The sequence below is a fragment of the Westerdykella ornata genome, assembly GCF_010094085.1.
Source record: "Westerdykella ornata strain CBS 379.55 unplaced genomic scaffold EI97scaffold_9, whole genome shotgun sequence".
NCBI lineage: Eukaryota > Fungi > Ascomycota > Dothideomycetes > Pleosporales > Sporormiaceae > Westerdykella > Westerdykella ornata.
This window is the reverse complement of record NW_022986859.1, coordinates 392,011-412,095: the sequence shown is the minus strand read 5'-3', so window position 1 is coordinate 412,095 and position 20,085 is coordinate 392,011. Positions and strand designations below refer to the sequence as shown.

The following is a 20,085-nucleotide window of genomic DNA, read 5'->3' as shown; positions in this document are numbered from 1 at the left end:
CAAGCGGTGAACATCATCGCCAGTCTAGAATCTAGACCTGAGTACTGAGCCCCAGCTCTACCGACTATCTGACTTGATATCCAAAAATACGCTCCCGATGACCCGGTTGGATACCTTGCAGAGCCGCCTTCAACACGTGGAAAACTCCGATGCATCCTGAGCGAGTCCGATCTGCCACCAATACAGCCACTAGCGATCATATCGTTATGGCGCAGCCCATACTTAGACGTGGCTGGCCTCAGCTCCTCTGCCCGTGTCTTCGCCTCGAGCCGTCATCGACCACTGAGACGTCCGGTATACTTCCATCGTACAGCACAGGACACATTGAGATCTAGCATCCGTAGTCAGCTTCAGGAACCAATGCATTCAATGAACTCGTATGGCTACGGATCAGGGGGCGATGAGCGCCCACCGCACGCTGGGTCGCCGGAGTCTCTCGTCTTGAGTTCCGCTACACTGCCATCCGGGAGCCATTACGAAAGGTAGGAGCGCACAGTGAAGTCCGAGAAGCCACCAAGTTGTCTATAAGAAGCTGCACATACGTCGTCCATCTTGCGTTCCATCCTTCCTTCAGAGCATTCGCATTTGTCAGTTCTTTCACAGTTCTTTCCGGCTCATTCGTTTCAAAATGCGTTTCACCAGCATCTGCAGCAACGTTCTGCTGGGTGCTGCTCTTGTTACAGCTGCGCCAGCGCAATCTCGTGCCATTGGAGACCCTATCCCCGTGGACATGATTGGCATGCTCAGCAAGTACAATGACCAAATCAATTCTGCCCTCTCGAAACGAGATGGAAACAAATCCAAAAAGGTCTGCAAACATTCTACCGTCACGACACGCAAAGAATGGTGGGTTCTCCCCTTCTCGTGACGTTTCTCGTCCTCATTGTGTGTTAGGCGTTCGTTGTCCCAGAATGAGCGTGCCGACTACATCACTGCGGTGCAATGTCTCATTGGAAAGAGATCACAGGCGAATAGAAGGAAGGTTCCAGGTGCAAGGAACCGCCTCGATGACTTTGTAGCCTCCCATCTTGTTGAAGGTGACAAGATCCACTTCAATGGTCACCTGTTTGCCTGGCACCGTCACTTCGTATGGTTGTACGAGCAGGCTCTGCGCAAGGAATGCGGCTACAAGGGCGCCCAACCCTATTGGGATTGGACCCTTGACTCTGCCAACCTGCTTGCTTCTCCTCTTTTTGACGGGAGTCCCTATTCGATGGGAAGTAATGGGGAGTACTTTGCCCACGGCTCCACCCATTTGGAAGCTTTCGGCCTTAAATTGGATCTTCCTGCTGGCACCGGTGGCGGATGTCTGAAGACCGGCCCCTTCAAAGACCTCATCGTAAGTGACTGGCTCTCTCCATGCATAAGCAGAGTCTTACTTTTCACAGGTCAATCTGGGTCTTAACCAGACCATCAGTCCTCCTGCTGGAAACGTGACGGCCCCTATCCCGAAGACTATCGATACCCCATCAACAACGAACCCGGAACCTCTTACTGAGCTGGACAAAGTTATCAAAAACGTCACCGATATCGTCGAAGAACCGTTCCAATTATTCGAGGATGTAGAGAGCGTGGGGGTTATCAAGTACAACGAAGCCCTCAACTACAACCCGCGCTGCCTGCGCCGCGATCTCAATCTCGAATGGGCCAAGATGCTCGATGTCGCCAACCAGCAATACCTCCTTACTTGCCCAAATGTCGACTGCCTTGAGCGACGCATCGATGGCTTCGAAGTAAACGATCCAAGCCAGCCAGCTGTTCATCCGGCAGGGCACTTCGTCGTTGGTGGACTTCAGAATGACCCCTTTGCCAGCCCTGGAGACCCCATGTTCTATCTTATTCACGCCCAGATCGACCGCCTCTACTCGATCTGGCAAGCACAGGACCCTGCCAATCGGCTCAAGCAGGTTGGAGGTACAAAGAAGCCCCTGGATATTGGTAAGTGTCTCGGCTCCTTATGATCTGCATGCAGATACTGATCATCATTTCAGATCACTCTGGCACACCTGTTTCCTTGGAAGACAAGCTTGCTTTCGGCATTGTTGATGGGAAGCGCAAGCTGAAGAAGCTTCTGTCTACTACCGATAACTTCTACTGCTACCATTACGCATGAGCGGTTATGATTGTCTAAGTCTAGGCAGAGTTTGAGCGGTTTCCAGTTCTAGATCTTTTCGCATTTCTGCGTTCATTTCTTTCTGTTGTCATTTTCGATTTGTCTCGTTTTGGTCATTTTTCATCGTCTTCGATTCATGTTGTCCGGTTATTTGACCTCTTCAATTGCACGCATAGTCAAATACTCAATTTCAACCCTGTCTCATCTTAAGAATACCTACCCGCTGATTCATTATCGTTGCTTCGGTGCCCAGTTTCTCTACACTGAAAAGAACAGATCAAGCTTAAGTACTGCATGAGAGGCATCCTGCAGATGAATGTGGATAAAATTCTAAGCATTGAAAAGGCTGGCCTGGCACGCCAAATAAGCCAAACAAGTGCCAGTCTGGGGCGCATGTATTCTGAGGGATGCGAGCCAAGCATAGCTGCGTTATGTTTCGGGCCAATGAGTGGTTGACACAAGTTCAGTGCTGTGCTCAGCGGCTCCACTGCGGCTGGAGTCGAGGAGCGTTTAGACATCAGGATAGGAGTAACACAGGTTCTTGGGCTTTATGACGTGGAATTATTTTTGCTTGCGAGGTGTCGACGAAATACGACTGGAACATTAGCTTTTTGCTTTGGCTTTTCCAATAAACGAACATGTCGACAGTGAATCGTGCTGAAATGATTGGAAGGCCAACCGATCTAAAGTCAACTAACCGTACACCTCTCGTAGACCGGCCACATGAATAAGCAGGGCTTGCAATAACCAACTGTCACGACGAGAATCGGGCCTTACACTCTGCATCATAAGCTCTCAACTGGTCCATCTTTAGATCTGCAAACTCCTCAATTCCCTTCGCCGTTTCCTCGTCAAGTTCATCATCTCCCTCTTTATGAAGTGCGGCCCAATACACCGCATCGATGTCGAAACTCTTTCTAATCCCATAGTCAAACCAAAACCTCCCGGTCGCCCAGGACTCACGCATCCGAGCAGAAAGAGGTTGATCGCCCTGCCTTCTTCCCCAATTGGTCCTCCCTTCCACCCGTTCCAAAGCGCGCAAGAACTGCTCCAGTCTCGGAACGTAGCGGGTCATGAATTCTTCCATGGAGTGGTTTTCAAGCCACATATCAGGACCCAGTAGTAGTAGCCACCAAGGTGGATCGTAGGCAAACTGCGCTGGAAGGGTATTTGTGAATTCAAAGTCTAGTACAGCTGTGATGCAAAAAGTGTCGGGGTCCGCAAGCATGTTCGAGGGTTGGAGGTCATCGCAGTAGGGTTTGAAAGGACCCGTATCGTCGAAGCAGTAGCGCGAGATCAGCTGCTTGAATCGATGGCGGGCGATGAACCGCTTCTTAGCGTCTTCTCGGTCATTGGCGAGGTTTCGTTGGGTTCGGAGTTGGACAAGGTGCTCGTCTGCGAGAGAGCGAAGGAACGCCTTTGCGGACGTGAACGGGGCCGTAGGAAATCCGGTTGTAGGGTAGTTTGAGACCACGGTCATTAACTCATTCATGTTGTAGGTCAACGGCCTTTCGTTAACAACCCATTCGTCTAAAGATGGATCCTTTGCTATCGCTCCGATTGCAGAGAAGTCCAGTCGCGAGAACTGTATCATGTAATCGGCGAGTTGCTCGTATACATAATCCAGCTTCGTGTCGTCCACGTCAGTCGCGAGAATCACTTCGTCTTGTTCGGTCTGCGTTGGCTGCTTTAAAAGCGTCGCTAGCGAGACACCTTCAACATATTCCATAATTATAAAAGGACCCAGAAGCTGAGGGCTATCTTTCATCAACCCCCAACTCACTACGCGCGGCACAGGAATAGTAGTCTTCTCGCTCAAAAATTGCAAGAAATGGACTTCATTCCTGACCTTTTCGTCGCGGATATCTGTGGCCGTGTGACCAGGTTTCGGGAAGCGGATCACGGCTTTTGGCCCTCCATCGTTAAATTTGACAACCAGACTGAGATTGAACGAGCCTTTTAGATAGCCGTCAAATTCTCCCTCCGGACTGCCTTGTCGGCGAGAAGAGACAAAGGCGACAATCTCTTGCTTTGCGTCGATGAGTTTGGATAACCACGCCTTGAATTCGTTGTCCCCGTCCGTTTCGGCAAGTTCGTCGAATACGGTCATCTTAGCCGCAGGAAAGTGTAAAGTGCAGAAATACCTATGTATGATTGATTAGGGTGTAATACAAGTTGTAGGATAACGGGTACAAGTGCGGGGCGGTAAACTGCGCCGCACTATTCTGCTGCGTAGGGTACAAGCCATAAGCGAAGACAACACTTCGACCGTGCTCATGTTTGCATGTGGCTCCGAATAATTTCGACCCGTGGCACAATAAGTTTCATATCGCTCCCCCTGTTTGTTGTACAGGTTGTCGATATAATTACACTTATTTGGTATTTCCATATTAACACAGTCTTTGTGGTATATTAAGGTTTCTTCCCCGCAGGGAGGAATATATACATAGCCACTTATATAAAGTAGAGTATACAGAAAATAGTAATACCCCTTTGGAAGGTTTGCTAATTTTCAAGCTAGAGAGAGATATGTGCATATACTAATAGAGCTTACACGATGCGCAGTTACGTAAAACGTTTGATAACACCTAAGCTGTATGTATATAGCTAGAACAAAAGTATAATATTAAAGCTTTCTAAGCTAGTAGGTATATATTCTAAAGTTAAATTAGGTGTGCGTTTAGAGAATAGTAGTATACTGGAATTTAGAGTGGTTAGATATATGTTAGCAGTGTGACAAACAGGTTTGCATGCCCGATATAGCGCTGTGTACAACTTAGTAGTATTCTCTATTTAATTTAGTTGTGTCCATGAAGCCCACTTACAGTGGCACTAAAGTTGCAAAGGGCATTGTAACCTCTGTAAACAGTCTGTAATTGATTTCTCCCAGTAGCGAAAGCACCTGTGCAGGGAACAGTGTAATCCCGATGGTTTGGCCATGGGTGGACCCACGAGATCATATTATATGCCAGACAGAGATGTCGTCCACAGTAAATTTGCCTTCGTGTCCATGTTCATGAAGCCTTGGGCAATATTGATTCGGATAGGAATGGCTGTCATGTCCTCAACGGCACGCAAGGCACAGTCCTCCCTACCCTAGGGTAGCTATCTATTACCGACCCATTTGAGAACTCTTGGGAAATAGAAGAACAGAAGTCATATGGTAATCACGTAGAATTGGAGGGACGCGAAGCATCTAGCGTTAGAGAAATGCTTTCCCGGAAGTTGGCGGTGAAAGTGAAGTCGTCCTCGACGCCTTCCCTTACTACATAGGGTACAACAACTCAATTGCACAACCTCACCGGCATTTGCAATGTTTAAACACGAACCCACTGAAGACTACACTCAAGAACAATCCGAGGACTTGCAGCAGTCACTCGATCGCTGCATCAACTGCTTCCTCGAGCAGCTGGCGGCGTGGGAACATGGTACTGGCCACAGGCCAATTATGCTGCCCCAACAGATTCTCGACAACCTTCCCCTTCGGAGTGACCTAAAGCCAACTGCACTAGAGATGCACCGCGCGCTCGCGAGGTACCACGCAGAGGCGGCGCGCCGGTTAACACAGGAAGTGGATTCTTCCAATACCATCAACAGTGTGACCACGACGTATTCCCATGCTCCTGCCTTACAGCAACCGGCGAGGGTACGAGTAGCTCACTTCGCAAGTGAGCCGATGGAGAATGGCCAAATCGGATCTAACACTGACCTGGAGGAGACCGTCAACCATGCTGGACCGCCATCCACCCGCATTGGAGGGTCCAACAGTAGTCTGGAACTGACCCTCAGCGATCTGACCGACTCAATCAAGCGCCTGAATGAGTTTTTCAACCGCAGAGCCAATCTCTAAGCTGAGAACACATACAAGTATGGACGGGTCTGCTTCAAAAACTAAGAGCTACGAGCCCGGGCTCTTGTTCGTTTCTTTTGTGGTTTTTGGAGAACATTTGGATCTTTCCACAGTCTCGACTTCTGTACTTTCTTGTGAACAGATCACGTGTTCGGTTATGGCGGATATAGGTTGAGGAGAGAGCGGGTAACTTAAGTGCGTGCGCAGAATACCGTTCAATTGCACATAAATTCCGTTCATCACTCGTGCCAAATGGAAGACCGTGAAGAGCCTACGACGCATCCTAACAACCCACCATCCCTATTCAAACACGCCCAACAAACCCTCCACCTCCATTTCCAAGTCACTTTTCAAACATAGATATAACAAAACTTCCCCCCATTTCCCCCAATACTATCATTCAAATCATACGTCTGCGCCCTTTCGGCCGTCCAATTCAAATCCACAAAATCATCTTTGGGCGGATTATCCGGTAACACGCCCATCCTCTTCTCCGGATCCTGCATCTGCCAGATCCACCAGACGCGGTCCACCATGCCGTGGTGGAACCAGAAGAGGGGGTCGCCTGGGGACGAGTAGAAGTCCTGCCGATTGAGAGCTGTAAGCGGAACTTCAAATTCGAGGTAGCATGTTGCAAGAAATTTGCGAGAAAAGAGACGGTTTTGAAATATAAAAACACGGAGAATCATGACTTACACCACCAGGATCCCCGCCGATAGTATAATGCCCCGCCATATGCACACCCCAATCATTCTTCTCCGGCATACCCAGCATATTCCTCTGGAACAAATCGACCGTGTCGGCCTGCGTGATGAGATTGTATGTGTAATTCGCGTACAGCATCGACGAGGCGTAGCGATTGATATCGCGGCGCAGACAGCGCGGGTTCGATCCGAAGCCATCGGCTCGAGGGTTTTTGGGGATGTCAGTGAGGACGGTGCCGATGGGGCCGAGGGAGACGGTCATGCTGGTTGGGGTTAGAGGTGGTTATTTGATTTACGTGTTTGTTCGATGAGGTTGCGAGATTTTAGTGGATGAGAGAGAGGAAATATACTTTGCAAAGGGGCCTTGAGTGACGCAGCCTCCGCCCAGGTCGGCGGGGATCATATCATAGGGTTTCTTGAATCCCATGGTTGGGACGCCGGGGTAGTCGGCTTTGAGGCCGTTGCCGCCCATGCTGGACATGTTGCCGTTGAAGATTGGGGCATTCAGTGGATCGGCTGCGGTTCTAGTGTGCGTGTTAGACAGTGCTCTGTTTGAAGAAGGCAGTGTTCATAGAAGCTGGTTGATTACCTTCCCCAATTCCAGTACTGCGTTCGATGTTAGTAATGACATGCCGATGAATGTTTCGTCGTCACGTACAGGCTGATATCCAGTGTAGCCACATTCCTCACGAAGTGCCTTTTCATACGCCCAGATGTACAGGCGATGGGCTGGGAACAGATGTGGCTAGAGTGCTCATCAACCTCTGTCGGAAAAGCTAGAATATCTCTCGACTCACGGTTGAATGAAGATGCATCGCCTGCGTCTCATGCGTCAAGACAAAATCATCATACCGACTCAGCACACCCGGATACTTCGCCGTATCCGCTTTTGGAGGCTTCTTCTGGAGACAAAGCACTGCTTGGATATACTCTTCCCGCTGGGCGACGGTGAGATCATGCCTACATGCCAGTCAGTCCGTGCTTGCAGATTACCATATAAGGTTCGCACCATTCCATCCTCTTACCCGCATTCTCCAGCGTGCAGCCATGAGACGAGGTCTTTTTCTTCGCGAGATACGCTTCGAACTTGGCCAAGCCATCTTCTTCTAGCTTGTCTACTTCATCGAGAGGATACGGGAAGCCATCGGTTCTCCTAGACATCTTTTTAGCACTGATGCCGTGTCAAGGTGGTGAAGCGCGAACCGATTGAGGCTGAACGACCGCTTCGTTGGACTTGCATCGACCCCGAGAAGAAGTGACGCAGCGAAAAGAGTCCACGCCGCTGCAATCATGTCCAATCCGCCAACACAAAGAGTAATATTTTATGTAGGGCACGGTGCGAGACGATGGAGGAGGCGGCGAAGTCAACCCATAGGGGACTATAACAACGATACCTCTCCTTGTCTTCTCTTCGAACACGCAGCGCGCACTTGCCGAGTTGTTGAATCCAACCGGTGTCTATCATTCATCTCCAAGTATCCAATTCGGCAAAGGTAGGATTTACGAAGCTACGAAGATCTCCAATATGGCTAGGATGTTAGCAGTTGCGAGCTACCGCGAACCAATTAGATCTACGCGCCTTTACAGCTCGTATTTCGGCTAGATTGGTCGATGTCAGGAAGTCTCGGGGCTTGTAGCTTGGTATTGTGGGGAGGGTATTCCAAGTAGATGAGACGCCAGGAATCTGGTGTTCTAGCCAATCACCTATGCTGGCTGCAAGCATTTGGCGGTTCGGCAACTGTTGAGGAGGATCGGGTAATTTCTCCTTAGATGAGTTTATCAGGAACCAATGTGGTGTCTTTGCTTGCAAGGTATCATGGATTCCACGGCGAGATACGTGGATGAATGACTTGGTCAGTCAATCATCTCTATTACCTGTCAACATGCAACCAGGCAGCAGCTTTATAGACTATTAAAGCTCCATAGACCGGAGCTAGGAGCACGAACCTTATTAGAACCGCTTCAATACTTGATTATGCCGGAGGAATCAGACTACATGAGCTTCATAAGACGGAGCGAGATGTGTTTTCTTATCCTCAGTAGCGTACCCTTCATCTTTTTCTAGCCAAGACCGGCTCAAGCCTAGTTCCTATTTCATATCTTCGTCTTGTCGATTACCATTTGTCAAGCCCAAAAGGTATTACATTAAGTGCCGCCCTGCCCAGAAACACCAATAATCTACAGAAACGCTACGCTACGATACGCCATGCCATGCAATCCATGCAGAGAAGAAATAGGGCAACAGGGGACCAGAGGCGATGGGGCTCTACAACTCAAGTACAATGCGTTGACTAGTGTAATCGTCTTAGACATTATTACCATGAGGCGCCAAAGGCCTCTTCAACAAGGCCAGGAGCCACAAAACTCAATCCTTGTTCAAATCGTACCACGGACGGTTTCTCTTCCAATGAGTTCAAGCTCTCCGTTCTCAACGGTACGTCTCTTCTCAAGGACCCACCTGTCCTGACCAGAATCGTCGTCGTGCTCACGTACATACGTGACGCTATCGGCTGTGCTTGTCTTGCGACTGTGGGTCGGTCTCCAGCTGCCTCCTGGAGTGACAGGACTTGATGTTGAGACGGGAGACACCAAACCCAAAGATCGACGAGCCGCAGCATCCGACGAAGATGCCATAGCAGGCGACGAAGGACTAGTATCGATACGTAGAGCCTCTAGGGACTGTTCAAACATTCCAAGCGATGGTAATTCGGGAGAGGGTTCCAGCATTGGAGCCTTCGGCTCGGGCTGGAGCCAGCCGCCAAAGGCAGCGTTATAGCTGTCTGCGGTAAGCGTTGGGCTCTCTGGCCTAGATCCACGGATGCCGTCGTCGCGATTGTAGACTTCCGGTATTATCGGAGAAAAAGGCTGTGAGCAGTATTGTGGGGTATCCTCTTGCGATTCTTCGTTAGCGTCTGCTAGGGTGTCTGACGAGTAGTTTGGGTGAATAGGGTAATTGGACATCGCACTTGCGTTCCGAGGAACATACTGCACGCCCATGGGGCTGTGATTGCGCGGACTGTTACCAGTCGAACTCGACAGGCTGGTTGTGCTCCCAAATGTGGTTTTGCGCAGCCTTTTCAGCCCTTCAAACGTCATAGTAGGGTCAGCGTCTGACCAGCCGTAAGGACTCATGCGTGCAAGTTGGAGCAAGCCAGGACTTGACGGTGTCTGGCCATCTAACCAGAGACGATTGAGACTGGTGACTGAATTTCGAGCGCTCTCCGTGCGCTCCGTAATAGGCGTAAGCGTTGGCTCTTGAACGGCATTGCGTCCGCTCATGCTTCTACCGAGATTTGAGGACCCAAAGTAGCCACCGTATGCGCCGAACGAGTCTGGTGGGCCACTGGCGTAGAAACCAAACTCACGACCATAGAATCCTTCAAAGTCATTGGCCAACGCCTCTGCGTTTGCTTCGGCAATCATTGGGTCGTCTTCCAGGCCCGTATCATCGAAATCGCTATAGTCGTAGCTATCGGTGAAACTGGAATTCACCCCAAGAAGAGCGTCGTCGTAGGAAAAGCCAGCTGTTTCATGACTAACACGATTATCGTCCGGACCAAGACTAGGTCGCGAACCGCTCATAGACGAACCGTCCTGCGTTTCAGGGCTCTCGACTGCATCCACGCTGGGCTTGCGTGCAAAGCGACCCTCTGCCTCTGCACGTTGTGCGGCTTCGGCCAACGCGCTATGGTAGGCACTAATGCTAACATTTTGAGGCGTTGTGTCGGCACAGGTACGCACTCCAGGATGAGAATGCCTTTGCTCTTCATCTTGGTCCAACCCCTCGGCCGGGGCGCTATTTGCAGGATTCGAGGCAAGGGTACTGCGGCGATCTTTCTGGGTAGATGGCTCAATTTTGCGAGCAAACAGAGGCCCGGATGGATCGTCAAAGACGTTTTCGTCAAAATCCGCCGCTTCGGCAGTAAGCCCTTGCTCTTGTATCATCCCATCGTCGAAATAAAGATCGTCCTCGAGCGCTTCATGGTCCGACTCGAGAATGCTGCTCTCCCCGGCCGCGTCTGGTAAAGACAATGGCATTTGACCACTGTTCCGTGGAATTGAAGATTGATTGAGATCTTCTGTAGCCCGATCAGGAAGCGATGGCAGATCTTTTTGATGTATTTGTCCCGACCTGGTAATAGACAAGCCTTCGGCATTGTACGAGCGATGTAATGCACCATTGGCTTTGGATGCAGTCGCGGAAATGCTAGCCTGTAAGTCAGTGGCGACTACCGTGCTCGCCGATACGTCTGCACTAAGGAGCATGACTTCAGGCGCTTCGGCGTCGCCAGTTATTGGAGTTCCTCCCTCCATGGCGCCAGATGCCTCTGAACCCAGCATCATCGCTTCACACTTCCCGTAGTCTCCGACCATTGGGATCTCCTCCTCCATGTCGCCGTCCATGTCATAATCGTCCATGTCGTACCCATCATACTCTTCATCAAGCGAAGTCGGGAATTGATTGGCGGCTTTCTCAGCGGCTTTCCGCCTATGCCTCTCCTCGAGCATCTTCTCTTGGGTCGACTCTCCTCCCCCAATCTGAAAGCTGAATCGAGATGCCCTGCTCGTGAAGTGTGCGGGCAGACCAGCGGGTACGAAGGACGACTCCGAGAGCGAGGTTCCCCGCGATCGTGAGGTGGCTTGAGATTTTGTTCTCGAAGTCCGCTTCTTGGGCGTACACTCTGCCGAACCGTCCGTGGGGCTAGGAGCTTCCTGGACTGGGGACAGAATGGTCGATGGAGCCTGCGTGGATGCTTCCCGTTCCAATTCTGGATGAGGAGCAGGTGAATCACTTGGAACGGGAGGAGGTCTTCTAGATGGAGCTTCCGGTGGCGGACGCGAGGGAGGCGATTGAACAGTGTTTCTTGCTAAGAACTCGTTGTTCGCTAGTGTCTCCGCACGTATAGCTGCTTGAGATTGCTCATAGCTCGTATCATCATCGAAATGTTCTTTGAAGATTGGTGTATGCTCGCGTTCAGTCTTTTGGGGACTATACCTCCCAGATTCGCCCCGATCCTCGTCACCGGCGTGGGTGACATTATACGAAAAATTGCGGTTTGGCCTAGGGGCACTGAAATCGTGCACTATGCGACCACGAATACTGGGATCGTAGTTATCGGGTATCGGAGGTATGTTCGACGGGGACAGGCGGCTCACCAACGACTCGTCTGAGAGGCTTTGTATAGGTTGTCCAGATCGGCGGCGCATCAAGAGAGACATGGGATTACGGAGGTTCAGCCTTGACTTACCGGACTTTAGAGTCTGTGTACTGGGGGTGCTGGAGGATTTAGTTGCGCCAGAGAACTTCTCGCTCAAACCGCCGAGGAGAGATGCCTGAGACTTGGAGTGCTTTGTATAATTGGAGGCGATATTTGACGGTGACGGTAATGGTGAGGGAGACGTGTGGGAGGTTGGATGGTCGGAAGCGAGGTTCGGTGGGGACAGCAACGACGACGTCGTCCGCGGCCTCTCTGTAGGGAATTGTGCATATGGGGCTGATGGCGGGATTTGCATTCTCTGTCCGGTGTTTTCGCCTGATATTACCGCGACGTCGTCGACGTCTCCTCCGTTATATGGGATGCTCTTGACGGGGTCCAGCATTGTCTCCGGTGGTCTAGCGCTAATGAGGTATTTCCTCGAGTGTCTTCCCTCATTGTCTAATTGCGAAGCTACTCGGGGAATCGGTGGAAGTTGCGGGGGGTAAGGAGAAATGGGCGATACGGAGGCATGATTTGCATGGTCTAGCGTTCGTGGAGAGGCAATGTTGTCGATGACACGCGGTGTTGCGGATGGGAGTGGAGCTATTATGGAATTGGGCGCACTTGGCGAAGGCAGACTGGTGCTCGAGGCATTGCGTTTCGTATGGCCGGGTCTGAAATGTGCGAACAGGTTCGAGGGAGCCATGACGGTGGATGGTGTTGGGTATGGAGTTACGGCACTCAGGGTTGCGTTGCGACAGTCATGATTGGGCCTCTCATGGACACCACAAAGTGTCGGCGACCATAATTACACGTCGAGTCTATCCCTGGGAGAATGTTGAAACATTTGGAGGGGTGTCATGGGCGGGCAGATGTTGTACGAGGTTCGAAGAAGGGTGGGAGGGGTGGGAGTATGTGCATTGCAGCCCGCGTAGACCTGCCGTCCAGGTAAAGAGCAATAGCGACGGCCTTGGCAAACAAGGGCGGTCGGAATATCAATCTTCCGAGTTCATCATTCAACTTCCAAACCTCTTGTCAAGTTGTCATTCAGGATTTGTTACAGATATCGATTATCGAGAACCTTGTTCTTGAAGAGACAAGTGTAGTGCTGCGTGAAGTCATTCATGACTACTGGGTTTGACACCTTGTTTGCTCCGATAGATCAGTGCCGTGTTGTTGTCAACCACCAAACTCAAATAAATCAGCTGCTATAATCGTAACTTATTTAAGGCTACGACCCTGATCGATGTGGTCGAAAACAGATGGGTGTTGCGTCCGCCTTGCCATTATATGAATGGGTTCTGATAATATTCGCCACTCACATGGCGCGGTCAGCTAATATCAAAATTACGAAGCGAGGCTTCCAATCTTGACTCTGCTCTACTTGTACATACAGCGGAGACTGTATAGAGGTATGTTCTCAATTAAACAATTCTAAATTTGTTGCACATACTTTCAGCCAGGTAAGCCAGCCATCCAGAAAGCACAGCCTGTTTCATACACCTCGCTAACAGAGGATGAGAAGATCACATTCACTGGAAGACAACAGCTGCCTTGATCAAAGTTTAATCAATGGTATCTCAGAAACAGCGCGATAGCCGCTATTACATCGATACAACATCATTTCCGCCGATTCATTTGAATCATCCTTCCAAAACTCATCCAATACACGCTCGCGTTCAAAATTACATGGGAACGTCGAATCGAACTTCTATCTAGTTTCCCTCCAGCGACTTTCAGGGAGCGGTCCGTCTTTCATCAGTCTCAGAGCGGCGACTGTTTTGTACTTTCTTCACCAGCGCGGGGGAACTTGCACTGGATGACGAAACCAACACTGCTAACACAATCTATCTAATCGCATGTTTGCGAAGCCTTTTTACAACAAGCAAACCGGTAGTTGTCGGTCCGGCGGCTTCTGAAGTGTAGCAGAAGAATTACGACGTTGGAAATGCCCCTGCATCCTTTCACTGGATATTCGTCGGAAACGGAAGCAAGAAGCGGTATGGCTGTTAACTCAACCGAGCGGCGGTTCACTCCAAACACAGAACCGCCTGTGAAAGTCTCGACATGCAGATCCGTGCCTATATAATTCTATTTATTTTCTGTCTGTCAACCCGTCAACTGCGCGTTCCTTGCAACCCCACGTGCAACCACATCCACAGCAACTTCTATACTTCTAACAATCAACTTCTTAATCCCTTCGTACCAGCATTATCTGGATGTCTTCGCAATGCCTTGGCTTTGTACGCGCCTGAGATATCTCAACCGGGGAGGTACCGATGATTTACCTCGCGCTTTCACTACATGGATATTCGCTCCCCCATCCGACCGGCTCTGTGACCCGGGACCAGACTACAAGTACTCATTGAAAGACTGCCAGCTTCCAGAACGTCAATTCGACCCCGTTCTTCAAGTCATCGTGGCAACCATCCGAGAGCTTGCGGTAGACAACATGTATGTTGCGGCGGCAAAGATTCGAGTCCGCAATGCCACTTCAAGTCCACCCATATGGCCAATGACTGGAAACAGGGAGAGCGATTCTGGTGTGAAGTTCTACGTCTTCCACCCCTACTACGACGAATTTCCAATGACTGTGCCAGTGGCGATGTTCGACCGCCGCGCAGGCCTTTCAGCCGACAAACTCTTCGTTCGGAGCAAGTCACGGTGGGAATCCTTGCGCACATGGCTTCTGCAGCTGCCCGATATTAAGATCTTGGATGGGTACTGGTGCCGTGATAAGCAGCAACTTGAAGCCAGACGAATTCAGACACAACAGGTTTGGTGGCGATGCAATGGCAAGCACTTTCCACTGATGGATCTGCCCACTGAGCTCTACTTTGAAGTCCTACGCCATGCCCTTGGTGGAGAGATTCATCCGTTCGTCATCGGGGGTCGAGTCGTTCTGGGGCCGAAATCTATCAATCAAGGTCACATATACAACTGGACCGGTCCTACCCTACCCAACTATAACATTCTTCTCGTGAACAAGCGAATTCACACAGAAGCGCTGAAGGCAGCATGGGTGGGCACCGTCAAACATTTCGAAGACCTGGATACTCTCGAGGATGTTCTATTCGCAGCTGGCCCTCGTGTCGTGGATCGAATCCTACGCGCTTCCATAAGGGTGAACTGGCTTTCAAGGATGGCGTTGAATCTCAGTCACACGGACTATTTCCGGCTTTTCGGCATCAAATCCAACAACTTGCACGTCGAGCCAACAGGCTCGCTGATCCGGAATCTGACGACTCTCACACATCTCGAGTTCCACTTCCAAAGCCCCGGATCCAGCAACCCGTGGAACACTTTTTTCGGTGCTAAAGAGACGCCATGTCACGAGGCCATGGTAGATTGGATCATGCATTTCACTTACCCATATGTCAAGCATATACCGAACGTTCGTCTCTTCGGCAGTGTCGAGAGCGGCCAAAAGAAGTATTGGGAGAAGGTCCTCCGCACTCACATGCACCCATGGGAAGTTTTAACCATGTGCATCGCAAAAATTCCTTCGAACGTGGTGCCGGCTTGTGTCTGCCCCCTGCGTTGTAATGGTGCAGTGGAGTGGCCCGACCAGCTTGAATGCGAGCCCAATCTCTCTTTGGAATGGTAGGCGACGCAAAAAAGCAAAACGTTGGCGTTTGAGTGCGGTGTATATAAGAGAGTCAAGATGAGAAATTCGGCGGAAAAGCGGCCAGAGGTTAGAAGGGTGCTTGGGTTATTTGGGTCAGACCATCACGAGGTGGCGTCACGAACAATGTATACTCAACGTGAAGATGGGAACGTACAGTTCATGGGGGAGAAATTGGTCAGGTACACTCTGAATAGGGGGTTCAGATAGGTGGGAAAGCGTGCTCTGCTGATACCTGTATTGAGACGTTCCTGACTGCAAGCCAGCTGAGTCTCCCGAGTGTTTGCGGGGTCCAGAGACGAAGTGTCAAAGTGATCTCCGTCCCTTTTGCTGTACCAGCTCTTTTCAATGCAGCCGACGTTCCTATTCTTAGCATCATTAAGCACCCCAATCAGGGTCGTCCGATTGGCCTAAATGACTGGTTTGATGATAAGATCTGCGCAGAGGGCGTTGCAAGCAATCCGATCAGCTTGTGTTTAGACCACCCTCACGTTCCCATGACGCTGTCCCGAAGGTTTTTTTGAACGCGTGACCCTCTGTGTTTTCGTATAGCAAATATCTAGGTGCTCTATATAAGGCAATAGCAGCCAATCCACAGGCAGATCCCCTTTAAGCCATAGGACTCTGAACACCTCCAAGCGTTCTATCCCCCGTCATCTACTGGGAAAGTGAGAACAGGCTCTGTACCCTTTTCGGGGACATCTGTCCGTTTCACATTGCCCACGTCCACTCCGTGGAATTATTAATATCTAACAACTCTCGACAGAAATCAATGTATCATTGTTATTCATACGCACCTTGTAGGATTAGCAGGTCGATTCTGACATGATCTCTGTCAAAAATCCGGTTTATTCTATGTCCCGCCTATGGATAGGCACCGTCATTTCTCTTTTCTTAACGAAATACAACCTGCCAGGAGGCGGATGTGTATTGTCTGCGCTTATATAAAACGTTTGCAATCAACTAGGCTACTACGACACTACCGAACATCTACGCATAACGATGGAAACCGCTCGTCAAAGTGCACATCTTCCAATTATGCCAAGATCCATATCATTGTTACCCTACGGTACAGATAAGCACGCTCATGGACCCTACGGATTTGACAGACCGTTTACAGTACTCCTCCATCCTCCAACGGAACTTGAAACCGCTTGAACAGGCATTCAAAGTCGCTGGCAGCCGATAAATAGGCGATGATACTCTTACACCCTCGAGCCAATGCGCACATGTTCTCTACCGTTTTACGGAGGGGAAAGGAGAAGCGCTCGACCACGGGGCCTTCTTGTGGTGGTGGCAATACAATGGACGCAGTGCAAAATTCGACTACGGTGATAAGCTTGCCCTAGACCTCCTTCATCGGGCTCATGATCTGTGGACACGCATCCAACTCCATTGGAAGGAAAATGACTCCGAGTACTACGATCGCGAGCCGAGTCGTTACATCTATGATTATAAGAACGACGCCTGGTTCGAATTGATCCTCGTCGGGGATCTAAGAAACCTGGAGCATTACGAGTCGCTTTATCCTTGATCACCACTGAAGCGAGATGGCGACTCGAATGCTAAACTGGAAGCCTAGGGATGGGTCGGGTCAAGCGTGGACGGTTGAAAGTGGTTCGGCTGTCATGGTTCACCAATGTACACTAAGTGTGGCTTCGTCAATGTGAGCGATGTTCAAGTGATAGCGGTAGTGAAACTCGTGAAGCGACTGCTTACTACCTGAAGATGGATAGAACTTAGTATATATCTCTTGACGTCCCACATTCACCCAGTCTTCTTCCGCAAACATTCCGCTAGTAAGCTGCCTTGAGTTCGGTTCCCACACCAAATAATCATCTGAAAGGATATATCATGCGCGATCGCTGACAGTTCCAACGTTTCTGTTCACATGAATATGACTCGCGCTCACATTGTCATCGATAATGTACTAGCATGTGATATTATGGTAACGCTGTGGCCCTATGTTCTCTAGCGCCAAACATTCGGACCGTTCATAAAAGCACTGCCACTCCCACACTGAGGCATCACTTTTACGCCAGAGTACAGATATTTAAGACACGCTGCTAATCATAACTGTCATGATTTATTAAATCAAATACATGGAGAATATATTGCATTATTGCAGAACCAAGCCGTATTATGTTGGTTCTCCTTATTCCGCCAAATGTTTTATCGTGCCTGGAAACTTACGATGGTAACGTTAGGGTGCGGCATCTTTTCTCTCCGTGGACTGGAGAATCAGTGAGTCAATTCTCTCGGACTAAAATACGTTAATAATTCGATCTGTTACCTTCGTCTGTAACATTATGGCGATCTGGCTGCTTGGTGACTCCTTCTGCCTGCGCTTAGAATGCAATATGCAAAATCCACTGGGGGATTGCGGTGCCATCATTACGTTGATGACTTAAAAGCTCAGAAGCCTGATACTACGCTTGCGACGCTAGTCGACAACGTCGTCATTCTTCTCTGAGCACTAGGCAAATCCGGTACGCCTCATGCATTGTTAACGTCATTCACTCACATGCTTCTTTTTCCAAGATATAAATGCTGCCCAGCGTAAGCTGCACATATTCTGCCCTCATATATAAAACCCTCAAAATCAACCAGGCGTCTACGATAAAACCACGGAGCGTCTACAGGCGATAGTCAAAGCGGACTATAAGTGTACATTCTCTCTAAACATGCGCGGATTCAAGAATCGCTACAAGAAAGCACAGAATGGAGGCTACGGCCTGGAAAGACAATTCACAGTACTTCTGCATCCCTCCGAGACCTCAACCACTCGCACGATCCGCTACGACATGACACCGTTCAAACTCATGCCACGTCTAAACGATCCCGTTCTTAACCTTATTCACAAAACAGTCTCTACACTGAGCGCCCAGGACATTTGCGTCGCTGCAAGTGACATCCGTGTCTTTCCGGTCACATCTGGCCCAGTGATTTGGCCGCTATCTCGAGAAAATCGAAACTGCCCAGTGAAGTTCTACGCTTTTAAACAAAATTACGAAGAGTTTCCGAGGACGGTACCAGTCGCAATCTATAACCGTGAGAGCGATAATATCGACGATCTCAATATATTGGTGCGCTCTTCTGGGGAATGGATCACACTGGAAAATTACATCATCAGTATACCAGATCGACAAAAGCTCTTAGCTCCGGGAAAAGAGTTGTCAAAGTCCCAGTCAATGTGGTGGCTCCGGAATGGCAAGAATTTCGACCTTATGGGCCTCCCATTGGAAATCCGTCTACGCATATACCAGTTCAGTCTTGGAGGGCCTGATATGCACCTCGAAACTCGGACGGTTCCTAGAAGGGGTGGCCAGTCACACGTGGTATTGGGGCGACAGGCCTACAGCAGTCGAGAGAATGCGGTTCCCGGGACAGAACCGCCGAACTATGCGCTTCTTCGAGTCTCCAAGCAAGTGCGACGAGAGGCCCTCAACGCCGCTTGGGTCGGCACACGAAAGTGTTTCGTCACTCCACCCAGTTTCTTCAAGGTCATCTCTTTGGCTCACAAGCCCAGTGCGCAATACAACTGGATTTCCAAGGTTGAGCTTGATTTCACAATTTCCGATTGGTTCGACTTCTTCGGCGTCGAAATCCATCCTGCGCTACATGCGTCAGCGGGGTTTTCGATGGGACCGTTACTACAGGGAATCAACACCTTGAAGAGTCTTCGACTGCGCTTCCGCAGCCCTTATGGCGGAAGGCATTATTATAAGAATATGATGGATCCTAACCCGTGGCAGTGGTTTCAGGCACTGTACAAACACACAGACTGGTTCCAATCGAACGAAATGTATAGAGACATGCGAACGTCTATTTGCTACAAGACCGTCGTTGACTGGATCCTGACGTTTGCGTACCCCTATATTCACCACATACCTAATGTTATTCTGGCCGGGTGCGTGAAAAAGGAGGTACGAGAGCGTTGGACCCATCGTCTGGCAACAGGATACCGTCTTCGAAGAAAGATATCTCGCAAAGGATTGTCCGAGGCGGAAACACTCGGGTATAACTGGCAAGCCGACATGGATCTCATCGGAAAATACCCGTCGCACTCTCCTCCCCGGTGCTCCTGCCCAGTTCCTTGTGATTTGTTTGAGATGAGGGACTTCGCCTTCCGTCACAATGTTCCGCCCGAAATCTACCGAGTGTTCGACCACGATGATGAATGGACCGAAGAGTTGAATGAGCGCGTTGTATGGCTCATTACGCATGCTCCTCAACATCTGTCAGAGCTCGTTCTCTACGGACCGCAGGCCAACTCGAAGTCACTTATTGAAAAATATAGGGACAAATACAACAACTCTGGAATTCAAGGAACGGTACAGAAAGGGTGCATAACCACAGAAGCCGAGGAATAATTGTAATGATGAAGAATAATATAGTAGACGACGGAACTATCCACGGCACTGCTTCATTTGGCCAAACATGGATGTAACGCGGTTGAACCGCGATCTAGAAGGAGACGAGATCCACCAGGCCTTTATTAAACTCAGAATGTATCTATCGCAACTTAGACAGAGTGCAACTTAGTGTATGATCCGTACTGCCTAGAACTCTCGGAGGTAACTCAATCCATAAGG

The 20,085-nt window shown here is 49.9% G+C and overlaps 6 protein-coding genes across 6 annotated transcripts; 3 read left to right on the top strand and 3 right to left on the bottom strand.

Moving 5' to 3' along the window:
* Positions 1-628: 628 nt before the first annotated feature.
* On the top strand, positions 629-2,553 carry EI97DRAFT_500985 (Di-copper centre-containing protein; the record flags this gene model as incomplete). The annotated part of the gene is made up of 4 exons (XM_033802685.1): positions 629-846; positions 895-1,339; positions 1,389-1,938; positions 1,992-2,553. The coding sequence occupies 4 exons, from the start codon at positions 629-631 to the stop codon at positions 2,111-2,113; spliced, it is 1,335 nt and encodes a 444-aa protein (XP_033654316.1). The 3' UTR covers positions 2,114-2,553.
* A 155-nt stretch (positions 2,554-2,708) lies between these two features.
* On the bottom strand, positions 2,709-4,286 carry EI97DRAFT_433007 (phosphotransferase enzyme family protein-like protein). Its single transcript, XM_033798294.1, has one exon. It carries the CDS (start codon positions 4,221-4,223, stop codon positions 2,868-2,870), a length of 1,356 nt encoding a protein of 451 aa, XP_033654315.1. The 5' UTR covers positions 4,224-4,286; the 3' UTR covers positions 2,709-2,867.
* Positions 4,287-5,426: 1,140 nt separating this feature from the next.
* Positions 5,427-5,963, top strand: EI97DRAFT_458113 (uncharacterized protein; the record flags this gene model as incomplete). Its single annotated transcript, XM_033800881.1, has 1 exon — positions 5,427-5,963. One exon carries the CDS (start codon positions 5,427-5,429, stop codon positions 5,961-5,963), a length of 537 nt encoding a protein of 178 aa, XP_033654314.1.
* Positions 5,964-6,313: 350 nt separating this feature from the next.
* Positions 6,314-8,285, bottom strand: EI97DRAFT_397661 (Di-copper centre-containing protein; the record flags this gene model as incomplete). The annotated part of the gene is made up of 8 exons (XM_033796367.1): positions 7,871-8,285; positions 7,677-7,820; positions 7,465-7,627; positions 7,326-7,412; positions 7,257-7,273; positions 7,018-7,191; positions 6,660-6,930; positions 6,314-6,547 (listed from the first exon to the last, which is right to left on the bottom strand). The coding sequence occupies exons 1-8, from the start codon at positions 7,957-7,959 to the stop codon at positions 6,314-6,316; spliced, it is 1,179 nt and encodes a 392-aa protein (XP_033654313.1). The 5' UTR covers positions 7,960-8,285.
* A 340-nt stretch (positions 8,286-8,625) lies between these two features.
* Positions 8,626-12,770, bottom strand: EI97DRAFT_433006 (uncharacterized protein). Its single transcript, XM_033798293.1, has one exon. The coding sequence runs from the start codon at positions 12,569-12,571 to the stop codon at positions 9,044-9,046; it is 3,528 nt and encodes a 1,175-aa protein (XP_033654312.1). The 5' UTR covers positions 12,572-12,770; the 3' UTR covers positions 8,626-9,043.
* Positions 12,771-14,095: 1,325 nt separating this feature from the next.
* Positions 14,096-19,863, top strand: EI97DRAFT_417785 (uncharacterized protein; the record flags this gene model as incomplete). Its single annotated transcript, XM_033796935.1, has 2 exons — positions 14,096-14,756; positions 18,770-19,863. 2 exons carry the CDS (start codon positions 14,096-14,098, stop codon positions 19,861-19,863), a joined length of 1,755 nt encoding a protein of 584 aa, XP_033654311.1.
* Positions 19,864-20,085: the final 222 nt, after the last annotated feature.

What these genes read in the sequence shown, in the direction of transcription:
- EI97DRAFT_433007 (XM_033798294.1), bottom strand. Translation starts at nt 4,223, where the DNA reads ATGACCGTATTCGACGAACTTGCCGAAACGGACGGGGACAACGAATTC.
- EI97DRAFT_433006 (XM_033798293.1), bottom strand. Translation starts at nt 12,571, where the DNA reads ATGGCTCCCTCGAACCTGTTCGCACATTTCAGACCCGGCCATACGAAA.